The sequence below is a fragment of the Macaca mulatta genome, chromosome 1 (assembly GCF_049350105.2).
Source record: "Macaca mulatta isolate MMU2019108-1 chromosome 1, T2T-MMU8v2.0, whole genome shotgun sequence".
NCBI lineage: Eukaryota > Metazoa > Chordata > Mammalia > Primates > Cercopithecidae > Macaca > Macaca mulatta.
This window is the reverse complement of record NC_133406.1, coordinates 116,659,844-116,679,792: the sequence shown is the minus strand read 5'-3', so window position 1 is coordinate 116,679,792 and position 19,949 is coordinate 116,659,844. Positions and strand designations below refer to the sequence as shown.

Genomic DNA, 19,949 nt, shown 5'->3' with positions numbered 1-19,949 from the left:
ATATATATAGTTTCTGTTGAATCTTATCTATGGTTAAACCCATCTATTCTTAGTTGGTTTACTTTTTGGTTCTAGAATTGCCACTTCAATTTAGAGACGAGTCTCACTGTGTCACCCAGGCTAGAGTGCAGTGGCGCGATCTCAGCTCACTGCAACCCCCGCCTCCTGGGTTCAAGCGATTCTCCTGCCTCAGCCTCCCGAGTAGGTGGAACTACAGGCGCCCACCACCACGACGGCCAATTTTTGTATTTTTAGTAGAGACGGGATTTCGCCGTATTGGCCAGACTGATCTCAAACTCCTGACCTCAGGTAATCCACCTGCCTCAGCCTCTTAAAGTGCTGGGATTACAGGCATGAGCCACTGTGCCCCTCCAGTTGTAGTTATATAATCAGGAAATTAATTGATACTTTGACACACTTATAATCTAATCCTCAGAATCTATTCAGATTGGCCAGTTTTTATAGGAAAAATGCTATCCAGAATCACAAGTTGCATTTGGTTGTCATCTCTTTATTTTCCTTTGATCTGAAACAGTTTCTTAGCTTTCTCCTTGATTTTCATGACCTAAATGTGTTTGAAGATTACAAGTCAAATATTTTGTATAATGTTTCCCAGTTTGAGTTTATTTGATATTTCTTTGTGATCAGATTGAGATTATGCATCTTTAGAAGGAATATCACTAAAGTGATTCTGTGTTCTTCATGTTTCGTCTCGTCAGATGGCATACAAGTTTGGTTTATCTCACTACCGGGAATGTTCCCCTTGATATTCTGATTAATGTGGCATCTTCCAGGTTTGTCCATTATAAAGTTTTCCCTTGGTAATTGTTATGGGTTAAATTATGCATCCCAAAAAGATGTGTTGAAGCCCTAACCTCCAGTACATGTGCATGTGACCTTATTTGGAGATAGGGTCTTTGCTGATATAATCAAGTTAAAATGAGTTCACTGGGGTGGGCCTTAATCATCCAATATAACTGGTGTCTATATAAGAAGAGGGAAACTGGCTGGGTACAGTGGCTCACACCTGTAATCCCAGCACTTTGGGAGGCCGAGGCAGACAGATCCCTTGAGGTCAGGAGTTCAAGATGAACCTGGTCAATATGGTAAAACCCTGTCTATACTAAAAATAGTAAAAATTAGCCAGGCATGGTGGTGGGCACCTGTAATCCCAGCTACTTGGGAGTCTGAGGCAGGAGAATCACCTGAACCCAGGATCACACCATTGCACTCCAACCTGGGCAAGACAGCAAGACTCTGTCTCCAAAAAAAAAAAAAAAGAGAGAAACTGGAAAACTGGAGAGAAGCATAGGGAGAACATTATGTGGCAACATAGGCAGATATTGGAGCGATGCAGCTACAAGCCAAGAACATCAAGGATTGATGGGCACCACCAGAAACCAGGAAATGGCAGGGAAGAATTCTGCCCAGTGTCAGAGCGCGCAGCCTGCTGACATCTTAATTTTGAACCACTAGCCTTCAGAGACAATAAATTTCTATTGTTTTAAGCCACTCATTTTGTAGTACTTAATTAACCACTGCCCTAAGAAACTAATATACCAATTAATGAGTGTTTGTGAGGAAGTATTTTGAAACTATGTAAATATCTTGTTCCTTACCAGACTTTCGATGTATTCATTTATTTATATGAATGGACTTGAATCCTATTTACTCACTGTTTTAATTCATTACTACTAATATTTACGTTGATGCTCAGATTGACAAAGATTTGGTCAATGTGAGCTCCTTTCTGTGTTCTTTTGACATACCCTTTTTTTTTTTTTTTTTTTGAGACGGAGTCTCGCTCTGCCGCCCAGGCTGGAGTGCAGTGGCGGGATCTCAGCTCACTGCACGCTCCGCCTCCCGGGTTCACGCCATTCTCCTGCCTCAGCCTCCCGAGTAGTTGGGACTACAGGCGCCCGCCACCGCGCCCGGCTAGTTTTTTGTATTTTTTAGTAGAGACGGGGTTTCACCGTGTTAGCCAGTATGGTCTCGATCTCCTGACCTCGTGATCCGCCCGTCTCGGCCTCCCAAAGTGCTGGGATTACAGGCTTGAGCCACCGCGCCCGGCCTTTTTTTTTTTTTTTTTTTTTTTTTTTTTTTTTTTTTTTTTGGTAAGACGAACTTTCGCTCTTGTTCCTCAGTCTAGGCTCACTGCAACCTCTGCCTCCCAGGTTTAAGCAATTCTCCTACTTTCAGCCTCCCAAGTAGCTGGGATTACAGGCATTCGCCACCATGCCTGGCTAATTTTGTATTTTTAACAGTGATGGGGTTTCACCATGTTGGCCAGGCTGGTCTTAAACTCCTGACCTCAGGTGATCCACCTGCCTCTACCTCCCAAAGTGCTGAGATTACAGGCATGAGCCACTGTCCCCACTTTTTTACACTTCTAATTGCTTTTCTAACAGTGTAAAGCCTCGCTCCCTGTCTTCAATATATTTACTTTGTTTTTCTTTTTCTTCGAGATGGAGCCTCATGCTGTCACCCTGGCTGGAGTGCGGTGGCACAATCTTGGCTCACTGCAACCTCCGCCTCCCAGGTTCAAGCGATTCTCCTGCCTCAGCCTCCTGAGTAGCTGGGACTACAGGCGCATGCCACCATGCCCAGCTAATTTTTGTATTTTTAGTAGAGTCGAGGTTTCACCATATTGGTCAGGCTGGTCTTGAACTCCTGACCTCATGATCTGCCTGCCTTGGCCTCCAAAGTGCTGGGATTACAGGCGTGAGCCACTGCACCTGGCCTCAATATTTTTACTTAATCAGTTGTGGCCAGTCTCCCAGCACTTCCATCTCTCTCTAGCCACCTTTATGGATTTTCTTTTTATCCTGCTTATACTCCAACATCCTTTGCAATTCCTCCCTCCCACGCAGACATTTTTCTCATTTTTGGGTCCATTCTCTCTAAGCCACTGAGTTTTTTCCCTCAGCTCCAGCTAATGGGTTTAGGACTGAATTGTTCACAAAGGAAGGGAAAGAAATTTTTCACTATTTTCATGAGCATATTAATCATAGCTGTTTGGGTTTTGCAATATAGTTGCAATATTGGCTTCACCTGTTATGGGTATGTTCGTGGTGTTTGGTGTTTTTGTTTTGTTTTGTTTAGTGCCCAGAGATAGTTGCTAATGTAGTGTCTGCATTTTCTTTTTAGCTATTTAGACCTATCTCTTAGCATGTCTGCTAATTTTTTATTGAATGCTGAACATTAAAAGATTATGGAGTCTCTGGATGATTTTTCTCCCTCCAGAGACAGTTTACCCTTCTTTTCCTAGGCAGATGTTGGGGCTGATCATATTAATTAAATCTGAAACCTAACTGACTTGAGGCTGAATTGCAGTTTGAGCAAGCCCTGCTTCTGGAATGTAGATTTTTCCCACAGAGAGCTGGAATGACCACTAAGCCCCCTTCTCCATGGCATGATTTAAACTCTCTAGTCCTTGTTTCCTCATCACCATGAGACCACTGCTTTTTCGAAGGTTTTCTGCTTGGCTTCTTCCCTCTCAAGCAGCTCAGAATTCAGCAAATATCTTGAAGGAAAAATTGTTGAGCCAGTTCTCTCTTTCATTGTTCATCAGAATCTTGGCCTTTCAGGTCTCTAATTTTTGCCTGTTAAGATCAGCAAGACTGTTAAAAACTCTGCTTTTTTCTCTTTGTTTAATAGTGGCCCTCTCTTGTCCTTTTTGCCTTAATTCTCAGCTTCTTGCCTAGCTCCCCAGAATCAGCAGAACCCTAAGAGAAAATAATGTCAGCATAGGTCTCCATGCTTTCCCTCTGATAGTATTTGCCACTTAGTTTTTGGTAGCCTTAGCACTCTCCAGTACATTCAAACAAGTGTGTCTGTGTATCTGGCTTTTCTACTTGTTCTTCATGAGAGCATTAGTCTACTATAAGCTACTCAGTTATATCAAAACCAAAAAGCTAGATTCTAATGTGTTCGTATCTTTTTAAAAATAATGCTTCTTGGCTGGGCACAGTGGCTCACAGATGTAATCCCAGCACTTTGGGAGGCTGGGGCAGGCAGATCACCTGAGGTTAGGAGTTCGAGATCAACCTAGCCAACATGGTGAAATCTTGTCTTTACAAAAAATACAAAAATTAGCCAGGAGTCGTGGTGTGTGCCTGTAGTCCCAGCTACTTGGAGGACTGAGGTAGGAGGATCACTTGAACCGGGGAGGCGGAGGTTGCAGTGAGCTATGATCGTGCCACTACACTCCAGCCTGTGTGATAGAGCGAGACCTTGTCTGAAGTAAAATAAAATAAAATAAAGGTTCTTGAATTTATAAAACAAAATGATAACAATCTAATGGTCATCGACTCTCAAAAAATGAAAAATTCAAAAGATAACTTTAAAACATTAGCAATTAAGACCATCAGGACATCTATAGGAATTAAGTCAAGTGGTCAGTATTAACATCAACAGTGGAAAGTCATATTGATTGTATGTGCCCTTGATATGGTGTGATCACAGTAGCAATTTACCTCTGTGGCCTTCTGCCGAAAAACTTATTACCCCAGTCTAGCCATGAGAAAAGTATCAGTCAAATCTCATTTGACAATCTACAAAATACCTGACCAGTACTGTTGAAAACTGTCAAGATCATCAAAACCAATGAAAGTCCAGGCCGGGCACGGTGGCTCATGCCTGTAATCCCAGCACTTTGGGAAGCCGAGGCGGGCAGATCACGTGGTCAGCAGTTCAATACCAGCCTGGCCAACGTGGTGAACCCATCTCTACTAAAAATACAAAAATTAGCCAGGCGTGGGGGCGCACGCCTGTAATCCCAGCTACTCAGGAGGCTGAGGCAGGGGAATCGCTTGAACCCGGGAGGCAGAGGTTGCAGTGAGTCAAGACCGCGCCACTGCGCTCCAGCCTGGGTGACAGAGCGAGACTCTATCTCAAAAAAAAAAAAGAAAATCCAGCAGAGTGTCACAAACAAGAGGAGTCTAAGGAGAAAGGAGACATGACTACTAAATGTTCTGTGGTATCTTAGATGGGATCCTAGGTTAGAAAAGGACATTAGGTAAAAAAAAAAAAAAACCTGAGGAAATCTAAAGTATGGACTTCTCATAATTATCAATATTGGTTCATTAATGTGACAAATGTATCATACTAATATTAGATGTTAATAATAGGGAAAATTGGATATAGGGTATATGGGAACAATCTTTGCAATGATTTTCTAACACCTAAAACTTCTTTTACAATAAACTGTACTTTTGTTTTGAGATAGGGTCTCACTTTGTCACCCAAGCTGGAGTGCAGTGGTGTGATCACTGCTCACTGCAGCCCTGACCTCCTGGGCTCAAGCAGTCCTCCCACCTCAGCCGCCTGAGTAGCTGGCACTACAGGCAGCTGGGACTACAGGCGCATGCTACCATGCACAGCCAATTTTTTTTATTTTTTTGTAGAGACAGGATCTCACTATGTTGCCCAGGCTGGTCTTGAAATCCTGGCTTCAAGTGATCCTCCTTGCCTCAGCCTCCCAAAGTGCTGAGATTACAGACATGAACCACCAGACCCAGCCCCTGTTTTTTAAAACAATAGCCTTTGACCTCCCAGACTTTGTTTTATTTTTGGATTTTATTATTATTATTATTTTGTCTGTCTCATTTCTTGCTGTATCTCCAGTACCTAGAAGATACATTTAGGTTTTCAATAAATATTGGTTGGTTGGATAGATAAACAGGAGCAAGGGAATAGAAAATACAGATAACTGCTAGGTTTCTAACTCAGGCAACTGTGCGGACGGTAATATTCACTTAGGGAGTATAAAAAGCAGAAACTAGAAACTCCTGCATGCTTGACAGATGATATATTATCTTGTTTTGTGCCAGCAATGTACGTGGTTAATAATAATCAGAAAATCTAATCAGAGTCAAAATGGGTGGCCAGAGATGGTGGTGTATGCCTGCAATCCTAGCATTTTGGGAGGCTGAGGTGGGAGGATCACTTGAGCCCTGGAGTTCAAGACTAGCCTGGATAACATAGCAGGACCTCATCTCTCATTTAAGAAAATAAAATTTTATTAAAAAAAAAAAGGGGGGGGGGGCGGCCGAGCATGGTGGCTTAAGCCTATAATCCCAGCACTTTGGGAGGCTGAGGCATGTGGATCACTTGAGGCCAGGAGTTCGAGACCAGCCTGGCCAACATGGTGAAACCCCATCTCTACTAAAAATACAAAAATTAGCCAGGCATGGTGATGTGTTCCTGTGGATCCAGCTACTTGGAAGGATTACTTCAGCCCAGGGGGCGGAGGTTGCAGTGAACCGAGATCATGCCACTACACTCTAGCCTGGGTGACAAAGTGAGACTAACTTTTTGGTCTTTTTCCAAGGAGTAAACTCCTTTTTTCTCTTTTAGGCATATAAAACCTTTGCTAACCGAGTAAACAATTTAAAGAAGAAGTTGGATCAATTGAAGTCAACCCTTCCAGATCCTGAAGAATCACCAGTTCCTTCCCCAAGCATGGATGCTCCCTCCCCGACTGGTTCTGAGTCTCCTTTTCAGGGAATGGGAGGTGAGGAATCCCGGTCACCAACCATGGAGAGTGAGAAATCTGCCACACCTGAACCCGTGACAGATAATCGTGATGTGGAAGACATGGAACTCTCAGATGTGGAAGATGATGCGTCAAAAATCATTGGTATGTCCTTATGTGATTAATAGACAACTTATTCCTTATCTGTTTTGCCTTCCCAGCAATGAATACGTCACAGGCAGGTATTAAAAGATACTTCATTTCTTAAAAGATAGACCACCAAGGTAGCATTATAATCTCTAGAGCAGTTGTTGAGGATTTGATATGCCAAATGTGTTAAGAATCATTGCTCGTTATCTGCATTGTTAAAATGGTAGCTACTAGGCCATGGGCGGTGGCTCATGCCTGTAATCCCAGCACTTTGGGAGGCCAAGGCAGGCGGATCACCTGAGGTCAGGAGTTCAAGACCACCCTAGCCAACATGGTGTAACCCTGTCTCTCCTAAAAATACAAAAATTATCCGGGTGTGGTGGCAGGTACCTGTAATTCCAGCTACAAGGGAAGCTGAGGCAAGAGAATCGCTTGAACCTGAGAGGCAGAGGTTGCAGTGAGCTGAAATCATGCCATTGCACTCCAGGCAGGTGACAGAGCGAGACTCCGTCTTGGGGAGATGGTGTGGGGAAAGTAGCTACTAGCTACCTGTGGCTAAGCATTTGAAATGAAGATTGTCCAACTTGAGATGTGCTGTAAATATAAAATACATATTGAGGCCGGGTATAATGGCTCATGCCTGTAATCTCAGCACTTTGTGAGAGTGAGGCGGGCAGATTGCTCGAGTCCAGGAGTTTGAGACCAGCCTGGGCAACATAGCGAAACCCCGTCTCTACAAAAAATATAAAAATTAGTCAAGCGTGGTGGCATGTGTCTGTAGTCCCAGCTGCTGGAAAGGTTGAGGCAGGAGAATCACTTGAGCCTGGGAGGCAGAGGTTGCAGTGAGCCAAGATCATGTCACTGCACTCAGCCCGGATGACAGAGAGAGACCCTGTCTCCAAAAAAAAAAAAAAAAAAAAACACCAGACACATTGGAGTCCAGAAACTAGGCCGAGCACGGTGGCAAAAACTTAATACTCTCCCAAAGAGTTAAAATATCTCTTTTTTTTTTTTCTTTTTTTTTTTTTTTTTGAGACGGAGTTTCGCTCTTGTTGCCCAGGCTGGAGTGCAGTGGTGCGATCTCCGGCTCACTGCAACCTCCGCCTCCTGGGTTCAAGCAATTCTCCTGCCTCAGCCTCCCGAGCACCTGGGATTACAGGCATGTGCCACCACACCGGGCTAATTTTGTATTTTTAGTAGAGACGGGGTTTCTCCATGTTGGTCAGGGTGGTCTTGAACTCCCAACCTCAGGTGATCCGCCTGCCTCAGCCTCCCAAAGTGCTGGGATTACAAGCGTGAGCCATCGTGCCTGGCTTAAAATATCTCATTAATAATTTTTATATTTATAACACTGAAATGAAAATATTTGGGATATATTAGGATGGATAAAATAGATTTTTTAATTGCATGTTTCTTTTTATTTGTTTGTTTTTAAGAGAGAGAGAGTCTCCCTCTGTTACCCAGGCTGGAGTGCAGTTGCACAATCTCAGTTCACTGCAACCTCCATCTCCCGGGTTCAAACGATTCTCCTGCCACAGCCTCCCGAGTAGCTAGGACTGATTTTAGGTGCATACCACCACACCTGGCTATTTTTTGTATGTTTAGTAGAGACGGATTTTCTCCATGTTGGGCAGGCTGGTCTCAAACTCCTGACCTCAAGTGATCCGCCCGCCTCAGCTTCTCAAAGTGCTGGGAGGTGGACTTGAGCCACCATGCCTGGCCCTGGTTCTTTTTTTTTAAATTTGGGTGCTGGAAAATTTAAACTTACATATGTGGCATATGTGACTTAAATTGTATTCATGTTAAATAGCACTGTTTTGGGATGAGGGGTCGCTTATACTGGAATTCCTTATTCTCTGTCACTTTTGACCATCAAGAATTCCAAAGTCAGTTTGTTAATCACACTTTCAGAAACAACCTGAATTGGTGAATTGTTTCTCTTATATCCCCAGCCTTTATAAATCTTACTAGATAATTTGACTCCTGTTGAATTTAATGCATTATTGATACAGCCTTTAAAACATTAAAAAGAATTATTCAAGGGGATCAAGAGTTAAAACGTTGTAGTTTCAAATTAGTTAGTGCCTGATTGCACCCCCCAATAGGGCAATTTCAGGAAGCCAGAGGAAAAGACAGTGAACACTATAGAGGTTCTTTTCTAAGAACAGAAGTTCTTGGAAGGTTCTCAGGTTAATGGAAAAGAAAAAAACAGGACAATTTATGACAAATGTCATTTCCAAAAGACAGAACACAAATATGTACCAAATAATAACATGCTTCTTCAGTTGTACAAATTTAATACACAAATACTAAGAAAATGCAAAGGAATCATTGAAAAGTAAGATACAAGATAAATCCTGGAAATTGCTTTTTTTGTTGTCTTTTGTTTTCTTTTTTGAGACGGGAGTCTCACTTTGTTGCTCAGGCTAGAGTGCAGTGGTGCAATCTCGGCTCGTTGCAACCTCTGCCTCCTGGGTTCAAGCGATTCTTGTGTTGCAGCCTCTGTAGTAGCTGGGATTATAGATGCCTGCCACCACAACCAGCTAATTTTTTGTATTTTCTATGGAGGCAGGGTTTCACCATGTTGACCAGGCTGGTCTCGAAATCCTGACCTCGTGTGAGCCATTGTCCCCAGCTGGAAATTGCTTTTAAGCAGATATTAAAGGTGGGAATTATCATAAATTACAAAGAGTATGACTTTTTCAGAAAAGCATGAAGTGAGTCGTTGTTTTCTCTAAAGTAGTGCCTTTTCCCCCAAATCCGGAAATATTAGGACATGTTATTTCATATAGGAAGCAAAGTCTGGAAAGTAATAGGATGTAATATATCTTTTCTTTGTTGAAACAGTCGAGGACAGGAAGGAAAAACCTGCAGAGAAGTCAGCTGTATCCACTTCTGTACCTACAAAGCCAACAGAAAATATCTCAAAGGCCTCTTCATGTACCCCAGTGCCTGTGACCGTGACGGCAACTCCACCTCTTCCAAAGCCTGTGAATACTTCTCTTTCCCCTTCCCCAGCATTGGCTTTGCCAAACCTGGCTAATGTGGATCTGGCAAAGATCAGTTCCATCCTTAGCAGTTTGACGTCAGTCATGAAAAATACTGGTAAGTAAGCCCAGTAAAGAGGATAAAAAATTAGTTTCCATCTTTTTAAATTGAATCATAATCTGTTTTGGGGAGGGGTGGTTGTTGTTGTTGCTGTTGTTGTTGTTTAGACAGAGTCTCGCTCTGTCTCCCAGGCAAGAGGACAGTGGTGCAATCTTGGCTCACTGCAACCTCTGCCTCCTGGGTTTAAGTGATTCTCCTGCCTCAGCCTCCCAGGTAGCTGGGATTACAGGCACCTGCCACCACACCCGGCTAATTTTTGTATTTTCAATAGAGACAGGGTTTCACCAAGTTGGCCAGGCTGGTCTCGAACTCCTGACCTCAGGTGATACACCCACCCTTGGCCTCCCAAAGTGCTGGGATTACAGGCATGAGTCACAGTGCCCGGTCTGTCATTTATTTTTTTTTAATTAATTAATTTTTTTTTTTCTTTTTTTTTTGAGATAAGAGTTTCAGTCGTGTTACCCAGGCTGGAGTGCAGTGGTGCAAACTCGGCTCACTGCAGCCTCCATCTCCCAGGTTCAAGCAGTTCTGCCTCAGCCTCCCAAATAGCTAGGACAATAGGCATGTGCCACCATGCCCGGCTAATTTTGTATTTTTGGTAGAAATGGGATTTCACCATGTTAGCTAGACTGGTCTCGAACTCCTGACCTCAGGTGATCCACCCATCTTGGCCTCTCAAAGTGCTGGGATTAGAGGCGTGAGCTAGCGCACCCAGCTAAATTAGTTGTTAAATTAAAAAATAAAACAATCCAATAATGGGTCATTATAGAAAAATTAGAAAATAAGCAAAGAGAATGAAGTAAATATCTAGGCCAGGTGTGGTGGCTCATGCCTGTAATCCCAGCACTTTGGGACGCTGAGATGGTAGATTATCTAAGGCCAGGAGCTCGAGACCAGCCTTGGCAATATAGTGAGACCCTATCTCTAAATAAAAAAATGAAAAAAAAATTTAATAAGTATCTATAATCCCGTTACCCCAAAGGAACCACTTGTGTTTACCCTTAAGAGTATATGTGTATATGAATATTTTGGAGAATTAAGTATTTGTAACAATTTTTTAAAAAGTAATTTAAGTATGTTGCATATACTGTTTCAAAACTAGCTATTTAAAAGTTAATTACATATCTTGACTGTTTTTATGAATCATTAAATATTTATCTACATCATTTTTAATAGCTGCATAGCATTTGGTAACTTATCTAATCCTTTATTATTAGGCACTTAGTATGTTTCCAGTTTTTTACTGTTACGAAGAATACTGTAGGGCCAGGTGTGGTGGCTCACGCCTGCAATCCCACCACTTTGGGTGGTGGAGGCGGGTGGATCACTTGAGGCCAGGAGTTCAAGACCAACCTGGACAACATGGCGAAACCCCATCTCTACTAAAAAAAACAAAAATTAGACCAGGCGTGGTGGTTCACGCCTGTAATCCCAGCACTTTGGGAGGCCAAGGCAGGCGGATCACCTGAAGTCAGGAGTTTGAGACCAGCCTGGCCAACTTGGTGAAACCCTGTCTACTAAAAATACAAAATTTAGCCAGGCATGGTGGCATGCGCTTGTAGTCCCAGCTACCTGGGAGGCTGAGCCTGGACAATCACTTGAACCTGGGAGGTGGAGGTTGCAGTGAGCCAAGATCACACCACTGCACTTCAGCCTGGGCGACTGAGCAAGACTGCGTCTCAAAAAAAAGAAAAAATTAGCCAGCTGTGGTGGCACGTACCTGTAATCCCAGCTACTCAGAAGGCTGAGGCATGAGTATCATTTGAACCCAGAAGGCAGAGGTTGCAGTGAGCCAGGATCGAGCCACTGCACTCCAGCCTGAGCGACAGAGCAAGACTCTGTCTCAAAAAAAAAAAAAAAAGAATACTGTAAATGATAAAATTTTTATGAATAACCCTTTGAAAGAGCTAAGTATATAAAACTTTTTAATGTAATTTTATTAATTAATTATTTTTATTTATTTATTTATTTATTTTTTATTTTTTGAGAAAGAGTCTCGCTCTGTGCCCCAGACTGCTGGAGTTCAGTGGCATGATCTCAGCTCACTGCAAGCTCCGCCTCCCGGGTGCACGCCCTTCTCCTGCCTCAGCCTCCAGAGTAGCTGGGACTACAGGTGCCCACCACCACGCCCAGCTAATTTTTTTGTATTTTTAGTAGAGACGAGGTTTCACTGTGTTAGCCAGGATGGTCTTGATTTCCTGACCTCATGATCCGCCTGCCTCAGCCTCCCACAGTGCTGGGATTACAGGCGTGAGCCACCATGCCCGGCCGTTTATTTATTTATTTTGTTTCACTCCATCACCCAGGCTGGAGTGCAGTGGTGCAATCATGGCTCACTGTAACCTCAAACTTACGGGTTCAAGTGATCCTCTCACCTGAGCCTTTGAGTAGCTGAGACCACAGGTGTACGCCACCACATCTGGCTAAGTTTTGTGGGTTTTTTGATAGAGACAGCATCTTACTACGTTATCCAGGCTGATCTTGAACTCTTGGGCTCAAGCGTTCCTCCCATCTTGGCCTCCTAAAATGTTGGGATTACAATCTTGAGCCACTGCACCCAGCCTGAAATTTTTTAAATAAATTTTGCCAGGCATGGTGGGATACCGTGTAGTCCCAGCTACTCGGGAGGCAAAGGCAGGAAGATCATTTGAAGCCAGGAATTCCAGGCTGTGTAGTTCACTGTAACCACGCCTGTGAATAGCCACTGCACTCCAGCCTGAGCAACACAGTGAAACCATGTCTCAAAAACTAAATAAAAATAAATAAAGTCTTTTAATATATTATGACTAAATTGATATCCAAAAAAGTGCTATTTTATATGACTAATATATGAAAGTTTCTGTAATTCCTTACCTTCTCCAGTTACTTGCCTTGTGGAGTCTACAAATCCAACCTTAAAAAGTTGTTTAATTTCCATTTCTTCTATGAAAGATGTTAAAAATTTTTTTCCTTTGCTTATCACTTATATTTCTTTGTGAAATATCTGTTCATATTTTTTATCTTTTTTTATTTTTTTTATTTTTTTTATTTTATTTTATTTTTTTTTTGAGATGGAGTCTCGCTGTGTCACCCAGGCTGGAGTGCAGTGGCGCGATCTCGGCTCACTGCAAGCTCCGCCTCCCAGGTTTACGCCATTCTCCTGCCTCAGCCTCCGAGTAGCTGGGACTACAGGCGCCCGCCACCACGCCCGGCTAGTTTTTTGTATTTTTAATAGAGACGGGGTTTCACCATGTTAGCCAGGATGGTCTCGATCTCCTGACTTCGTGATCCACCCGCCTCGGCCTCCCAAAGTACTGGGATTACAGGCTTGAGCCACCGCGCCCAGCCTTATCTTTTTTTAAATATCAAATGTTTTTCTCTTTATATATTTTAGTTCCAGTTAAAGATCAACCCAGTGTTTTAAAATGTAAAAATATAAAGGAAATTTCTTAAATAATCTCATTTTAAAAGCTGTTTCAAAAGCACATAACTACCGGGCGCAGTGACTCACGCCTGTAATCCCAGCACTTTGGGAGGCCGAGGTGGGCGGATCACGAGGTCAGGAGATCGAGACCACCCTGGCTAACACAGTGAAACCCCGTCTCTACTAAAAATACAAAAAACTAGCCGGGCGTGGTGGCGGGCGCCTGTAGTCCCAACTGCTCGGGAGGCTGAGGCAGGAGAATGGTGTGAACCCAGGAGGTGGAGCTTGCAGTGAGCCAAGATTACGCCACTGCACTCCAGTCTGGGTGACAGAGCCAGACTCTGTCCCCCCCGCAAAAAAAAAAAAAAAAAAGCACATAATTTACCAGTCACATAAAATTATGCAGTGACTGAGTTATACAACTGTAGTGGCTCTCAGCGTCCAGTCAGCCAGCAGTATTTATTGAGCACCTACAGTGCTCTAAGCTGTAGGTGCCATTTGGTGGAGAAAAAAGAAATATTGTCCAGGTGTGGCGGCACATGCCTGTAATTGCCAGCACTTTGGAAAGCCAAGGTGGGAGGATCACTTGAGGTCAAGAGTTCAAGACCACGCTGGGCAACATAGCAAGACCCTGTTTCTATTTTTTAAAAATAAATAAGAAATATTGGGGCTCTCAAAACTATGCAAGTCACTTAATACTTGTTTGTTTTTTTGAGACGGAGTCTCACTCTGTCTCAACTCTTGTCTCACCACAACCTCCACCTCCTGGGTTCACCTCCTGCCTCAGCCTTCCGAGTAGCTGGGATTATAGGCGCCTGCCACCACACCGGCTAATTTTTTATTTTTAGTAGAGATGAGGTTTCCCCATGTTGGTCAGGCTGGTCTCGAACTCCTGACCTCAGGTGATCCGACTGCCTTGGCTTTCCAAAGTGCTGAGATTACAAGTGTGAGCCACCTCGCCTGGCCGATACTTGTTTGTTTTAATGGTGTTCCAAGTAAAAGGAGATAATCTTAATCTTTTCAGATTTTTTTTTTTTTTTGTACATGTCATGTTATGATGGACCATTTGTGGATCAACCACAGAAGAATTCCTGTTAATTATGTCAAACTCATTGAAGTGAGTGGAAATTATCGGGAATTGAAGTCATTTTGAATTGCATTTTCTTGAGTTCATCTTTCTGCCACCAGGGGTCAGTCCTGCATCAAGACCTTCTCCAGGAACTCCCACCAGCCCCAGCAATCTCACCAGTGGCCTGAAAACACCTGCACCTGCCACGACAACATCTCACAACTCTCTGGCAAATATCCTCTCCAAGGTGGAGATCACCCCAGAGAGCATTCTGTCTGCACTTTCCAAAACCCAGACACAGTCAGCCCCTGCACTGCAAGGTAACTGACATGTGCCAGAGGGACTCGAATTGTGAATGTTTGTCTCTGGCTTAAATTAATCCTGGATTCCATTTCTGAGGAATCCAGAGCCATAAAATGTATAACACAGTTAATTCATTATTATTTTTATTTATTTATTTATTTATTTATTTTTTATTTTTGAGATGGAGTCTCACTCTGTTACCCAGCTGGTGTGCAGTGGAGCGATCTCAGCTCACTGCAACCTTCACCTCCTGGTTCAAGTGATTCTCCTGCCTCAGCCTCCCTAGCAGCTGGGATTACAGGCCTGCACCACCATGCCTGGCTAATTTTTATATTTTTAGTAGAGATGGGGTTTCTCCATGTTGGCCAGGCTGGTCTCCAACTCCTGACCTCAAGTGATCTACCCACCCCAGCATCCCAAAGTGCTGGGATTATAGGCGTGAGCCACCCTGCCTGGTAGTCATTCTTTTTTTTGTTTTGTTTTTTGTTTTTTGGTTTTTTTTTTTGAGACGAAATTTCACTCTTGTCGCCTATGCTGGAAAGCAATGGCCCACTCTCGGCTCACTGCAACCTCAGCCTCCCAAGTAGCTAGGATTACAGGCACCCGCCACCACATCTAGCTAATTTTTGTATTTTTAGTAGAGACGGGCTTTCACTATGTTGGGCCAGGCTGGCCTCGAACTCCTGACCTCAGGCAGTCCGCCCACCTCAGCCTCCCAAAGTGCTAGGATTACAGGCGTGAGCCACTGCGCCCATCCTATTATTTTTATATTTATCATCTATGAGCTAACATCTGAAGAATTATAAAATGTCAAAGCTGAAAGAGACAAAGTATTATCTAGTCTAATCCCTTACTTTTCAGGTAAAGAAACTAGGCTCAGTAAGGTGGTAAGACCTGCTTATGGTCACATACCTTTCTATTCAATATGAACCGAGACTGAAAGCCAGATTTCTTGACTGGAGTTCAGTATTATTTCACCTACACCATGACACCCTAGGGGCTGCATTAGTCCCAGCTTTTAATACAGGTTTATATATGTTGAGTTTTATTAATTTTAATGTTAACCAAAGCTAAAGACAATAGGAAAGGTCCATCTATTATCAAAAAATTTGGCCAGGCACGGTCGTTCACACCTGTAATCACAACACTTTGGGAGGCTCCTCGCCTAAGGTCAGCAGTTCAAGACCAGCCTGGCCAACATGGTGAAATGCCATCTCTACTGAAAATATGAAAATTAGCCGGGTGTGGTGACGCACACGTGTAGTGTGCTGAGATTACAGTGAGCCGGGATTACAACACTGCACTCCAGCATGGGCGACAGAGAAAGACTCAGTCTCCCAAAAAAAAAAAAATTTTTTTATGACGCTTCGGGAACATAGTGAAACCCCGTCTCTACAACAGAATTAAACATTAGCACCAGGTGCAGTGGCTCATGTCTGTAATCCCAGCACTTTGGGAGGCCGAGGTGGGCAGATGACGAGGTCAGGAGATCAAGACCATCCAGGCTAACACAGTGAAACCCTGACTCTACTAAAAATACAAAAAATTAGACGGGTGTGGTTGCGGACACCTGTAGTCCCAGCTACTTGGGAGGCTGAGGCAGGAGAGTAGTGTAAACCCGGGAGGTGGAGGTTGCAGTGAGCAGAGATCATGCCAATGCACTCCAGCCTGGGCGAAAGAACAACTCTGTCTCAAAAAAAAAATAATAATAAGCTGGGCATAGTGGTGCATGCCTGTAGTTCCAGCTACTCAGGGGGCTAGGGCAGGAGGATCACTAGAGTCTTAGATGTAGTATTTTTGTTTTCAACTACCTATAATCTCTCTCATTTGACCCTTTCTGTTCAAGTGTACTAATTATGTTTTGTGCATGACACTGCCTGTTTCTAAACTTTTTTCATAAATCTTTCCTACTCTCTACTCTCTTACACTCCAGATACCAACGAAACCCTTTTTAAGTACCATAATATAATTACAAAATGAATTACAAATACTAGGACAGTATATTCAGTGTAGTGATTTACTCCGTATCAGTAGTCTCAACCAAAGGCCTCCAGGGAGGACACTTGGCAAAATCTGGAGACCTTTTTAGTTGTCTCAACTGGGGTAATGGTAGGGCTGCTACTTAGGAGGATGCCTTTAGGAGGATGCTCCTAAATATCCTACAATGTGTGAGACAGCCCCCAACAATAAAGAATTATCTAGCCCAAAGTGTCTAGTGCTGAGGTTGAGAAACCCTGCTCTCTATGAAAGGAATGGTGTAAAACAGTTTCCTAAACTGTTATGTAAGTGGATCATTCAAGCATATTATAGTGAGCTTTCTCTTGAGATACAGAAGAATTTTGTTACACAGAACTAAGTATTATTAATAATCCACAGCCCCTATCTATTGGCATCAGCAATAAAGAATTGATGATGACTGCAGCACATGTACTACTAATATCAGGGACAATTTGAGAGTTTGACATGTTCATGCTTTCTCCCTTTTTATTTATTTATTTGTTTGTTTGTTTGTTTTTGAGACAGGGGCTTGCCCTCTTGCCCAGGCTGGAGTGCAGTGGTGTGATCTCGGCTCACTGCAACCTTCCAAAGTGCTGGGATTACAGGTGTGAACCACCGCGCCTGGTCTATGTGGATTTTCTGATGAGACAAAATTTGAACAGAACTCGGTTCCTTATGGAATGTGGAATTCTCTTTGACTTTTAAAAGGATTGTATCTAGCAACTTAAATAGATGTATTTCCTCAAAGACTGTTAACGAAATCCCAGAACTTTGTTCTGATTGTGTCATCCACAGCCCTAGATATTGACGGATTTACAACACAAAAGAGAGAGACTTCAGGCCCAGTGTGGTGGGTCATGCCTGTAATTCCAGCACTTTGGGAGGGGTGGATCACCTGAGGTCAGGAGTTCAAGACCAGCCTGGCCAACTGGGTAAACCTGTCTTTCAAAAAAAAACAAAATACAAAAAATTAGCTGGGCGTGGTGGCTTGCGCCTGTAACCCCAATTGCTTGGGAGGCTGAGGCAGGAGAATCGCTTGAACCCAGAAGGCAGAGGTTGCAGTGAGCCAGCCTGGGCAACAAGAGCAAAACTTCATTTCAAAAAAAAAGAGAGACTTCAGTGGGCAAAGGAGCAGAGTATGACTTGTTATGATTAAAGAGAAAACTTTTGGCTGGGCACAGTGGCTCATGCCTGTAATCCTAACACTTTGGGAGGCCACGATGGGAGAATCACTTGAGGCCATGAGTTTGAGACCAGCCTGGTCAATATAGCAAAATCCCCATCTCTTATAAGACTTTTTAAAAATAATTAAAAAAAAAAAAAAAGATTGGAGAATTGGAGAAAAGTAATATTTAGTGGTGAGAGACAATTTTATCTATTACCAGAAATTTGAGTAGTATATCTATCTGAAAAAGATGTTCTTTTGAAGAAGTTATCCCAAAATATCTGAAAAATATGCTGAAATATCTTCTAAAAATCATATTACATTATCATATATCACATTCTAGTGTTTGAGGACTTCTGGATTTTGTGAGAACAATGATTACTAAGAATTAAATCAGGCTGGGCATGGTGGCTCATGCCTGTAATCTTAGCACTTTGGGAGGCTGAAGTGGGACAATCACTTGAGCCCAAGATTTTGAGACCAGCCTGGGCAACATAGTGAGACCTTATCTCTACCAATAATAAAAAAGTTAGCTAGGCATAGTGACACACACCTGTGGTCCCAGCTACTTGGGAGGCTAAGACAGGAAAATCTTTTGAGCCCAAGAGGTTGAGGTTACAGTGAGCTATGATCGCACCACTCTACTCCAGCCTGGGTGACAGAGCAAGAGCCTGTCTCTTAAAAAAAGAAAAAAGAAAGAAAAAAGGAAACTATTAGGAGGGATTAATTATGTGGCTAGGGAACTCTTTGGAATGAAACATGGATTTTTTTTTTTTCTTCAGGAGGATCATAACTAAACATTATTTCAGTTTTTTGGATATTGTTGAATATTAGATAACAATAAAGACCATACAACATTATTTAGAAATGGCTTTAAAATGTTACAAGGATGGAGGGGACTTGAAATTCTTTAGACCTTAACTCTGTTAGAATATGGGTTAAAATTGAAATTTTGAGGAAACATTAATTGAAGTATCACATGAAGTATTTTCTTTAATCATATAATTACTAAGGAAAAATTTTAGTGTATTCAGTGACTAAAAGCTATAAATTTGGGTGAAATGTATATTAAAATTTTTTAAATTTATTTTTAAATACAGAGACTCATTTTGTCCCCCAGGCTGGAGTGCAGTGGCACAGTCATAGTTTACTGTAACCTTGAACTGGGCACAAGTGATCCTCCAGCCTCATCCTCCTGAGTAGCTAGGACTACAGGCATGCGCCATGATGCCCAGCTGATTTTTAAAATTTTTTTAGAGACAGATTCTCACTATGTTGCCCAGTCTGGTCTCAAACTCCTGGCCTCAAGCCGTCCTCCTGCCTCTGCCGCCCAGAATGCTAGGATTACAGGCATGAGCCACCATGCCCAGCCAAAAGTTTTCATTTGTGACAAGAAATTGGGTAAATTTTTAAAAAATATGATTGAAGGCCGGGCGTGGTGGCTCACGCCTGTAGTCCCAGCACTTTGGGAGGCCGATGCAGGCGGATCACGAGGTCAGGAGATTGAGAACATCCTGGCTAACACGTTGAAACCCATCTCTACTTAAAAAAAAATACAAAAAATTAGCCAGGCGTAGTGGCGGGCGCCTAAAGTCCCAGCTACTCGGGAGGCTGAGGCAGGAGAATGGCGTGAACCTGGGAGGTGAAGCTTGCAGTGAGCCAAGATCGTGCCACTGCACTCCAGCCTGGGTGACAAAGCAAGACTCTGTCTCAAAAAAAAAAAAAAAAAAAAAAGATTGAATTTATAGAACCTTCTGTTATCTTTTTGTCAAATATTTTTCTAAAAAATTTTCTACAGGAGCAGTTTGCTTTATTGAACTTCAGTCTTTACCCCGAAGAATTCTTTCTCAGTGCTTCTGAGAAAGTTTTGACTGCCAGTGAACACAGTTGAATTTCATCCTTGTCAATCTGGACTAAATAATCCTTGGATTTTCCATGCTATAAAATGGGGATTGTGTGTTTTCTTGTGAAAGGACCAGTGTCCCTGGTGGTCTGTCTTTGTAAGTCTTTGTGGTATATGTTTATTATAGATACATTTTACAACCAAAACGGATGGTTGAAAGCATTGTTTTCCAAAAAGTAACAACAGTCTACCAAGAGATGCTTCTTGAAAAAGATGTTTCCTGTTCAGATAAATTTCTGATATTTGCATTTCCCTGTCTCCCTCTTGAAAATAACAATGTATATTATTAGAGATAACTGTGGTTTGAAGGTTGGACAGGAAAGGTAGAACAGATCTTTAGAGAAACATTTCCACAGATCAAACATTAAGAAATAC

General features: G+C 42.7%; 1 protein-coding gene and 1 long non-coding RNA gene across 21 annotated transcripts in view; one reads left to right on the top strand and one right to left on the bottom strand.

Annotated features, from left to right (window-relative positions):
- Positions 1 to 19,949, top strand: part of RPRD2 (regulation of nuclear pre-mRNA domain containing 2) — a 125,010-nt gene that overhangs the window by 91,986 nt on the left and 13,075 nt on the right. For 12 of the 20 annotated variants that reach the window (XR_013398599.1, XR_013398598.1, XM_077948410.1 and 9 more), the window contains 3 exons: positions 6,358 to 6,640; positions 9,473 to 9,730; positions 14,325 to 14,525. Coding sequence is in view for 18 of the 20 variants with exons in the window: in XM_077948410.1 (XP_077804536.1) it covers positions 6,358 to 6,640; positions 9,473 to 9,730; positions 14,325 to 14,525 (742 nt within the window). In the remaining 2 variants the exon portion in view is untranslated. Of the gene's footprint in view, positions 1 to 6,357; positions 6,641 to 9,472; positions 9,735 to 14,324; positions 14,526 to 19,949 lie in introns of all 20 variants that reach the window. The other 8 variants (XM_077948394.1, XM_077948415.1, XM_028829384.2 and 5 more) reach the window with 2 other exon arrangements.
- Positions 324 to 5,044, bottom strand: LOC144331513 (uncharacterized). The gene is made up of 2 exons (XR_013398762.1): positions 4,768 to 5,044; positions 324 to 1,163 (listed from the first exon to the last, which is right to left on the bottom strand). It is a non-coding gene; the product is annotated as an uncharacterized LOC144331513 (long non-coding RNA).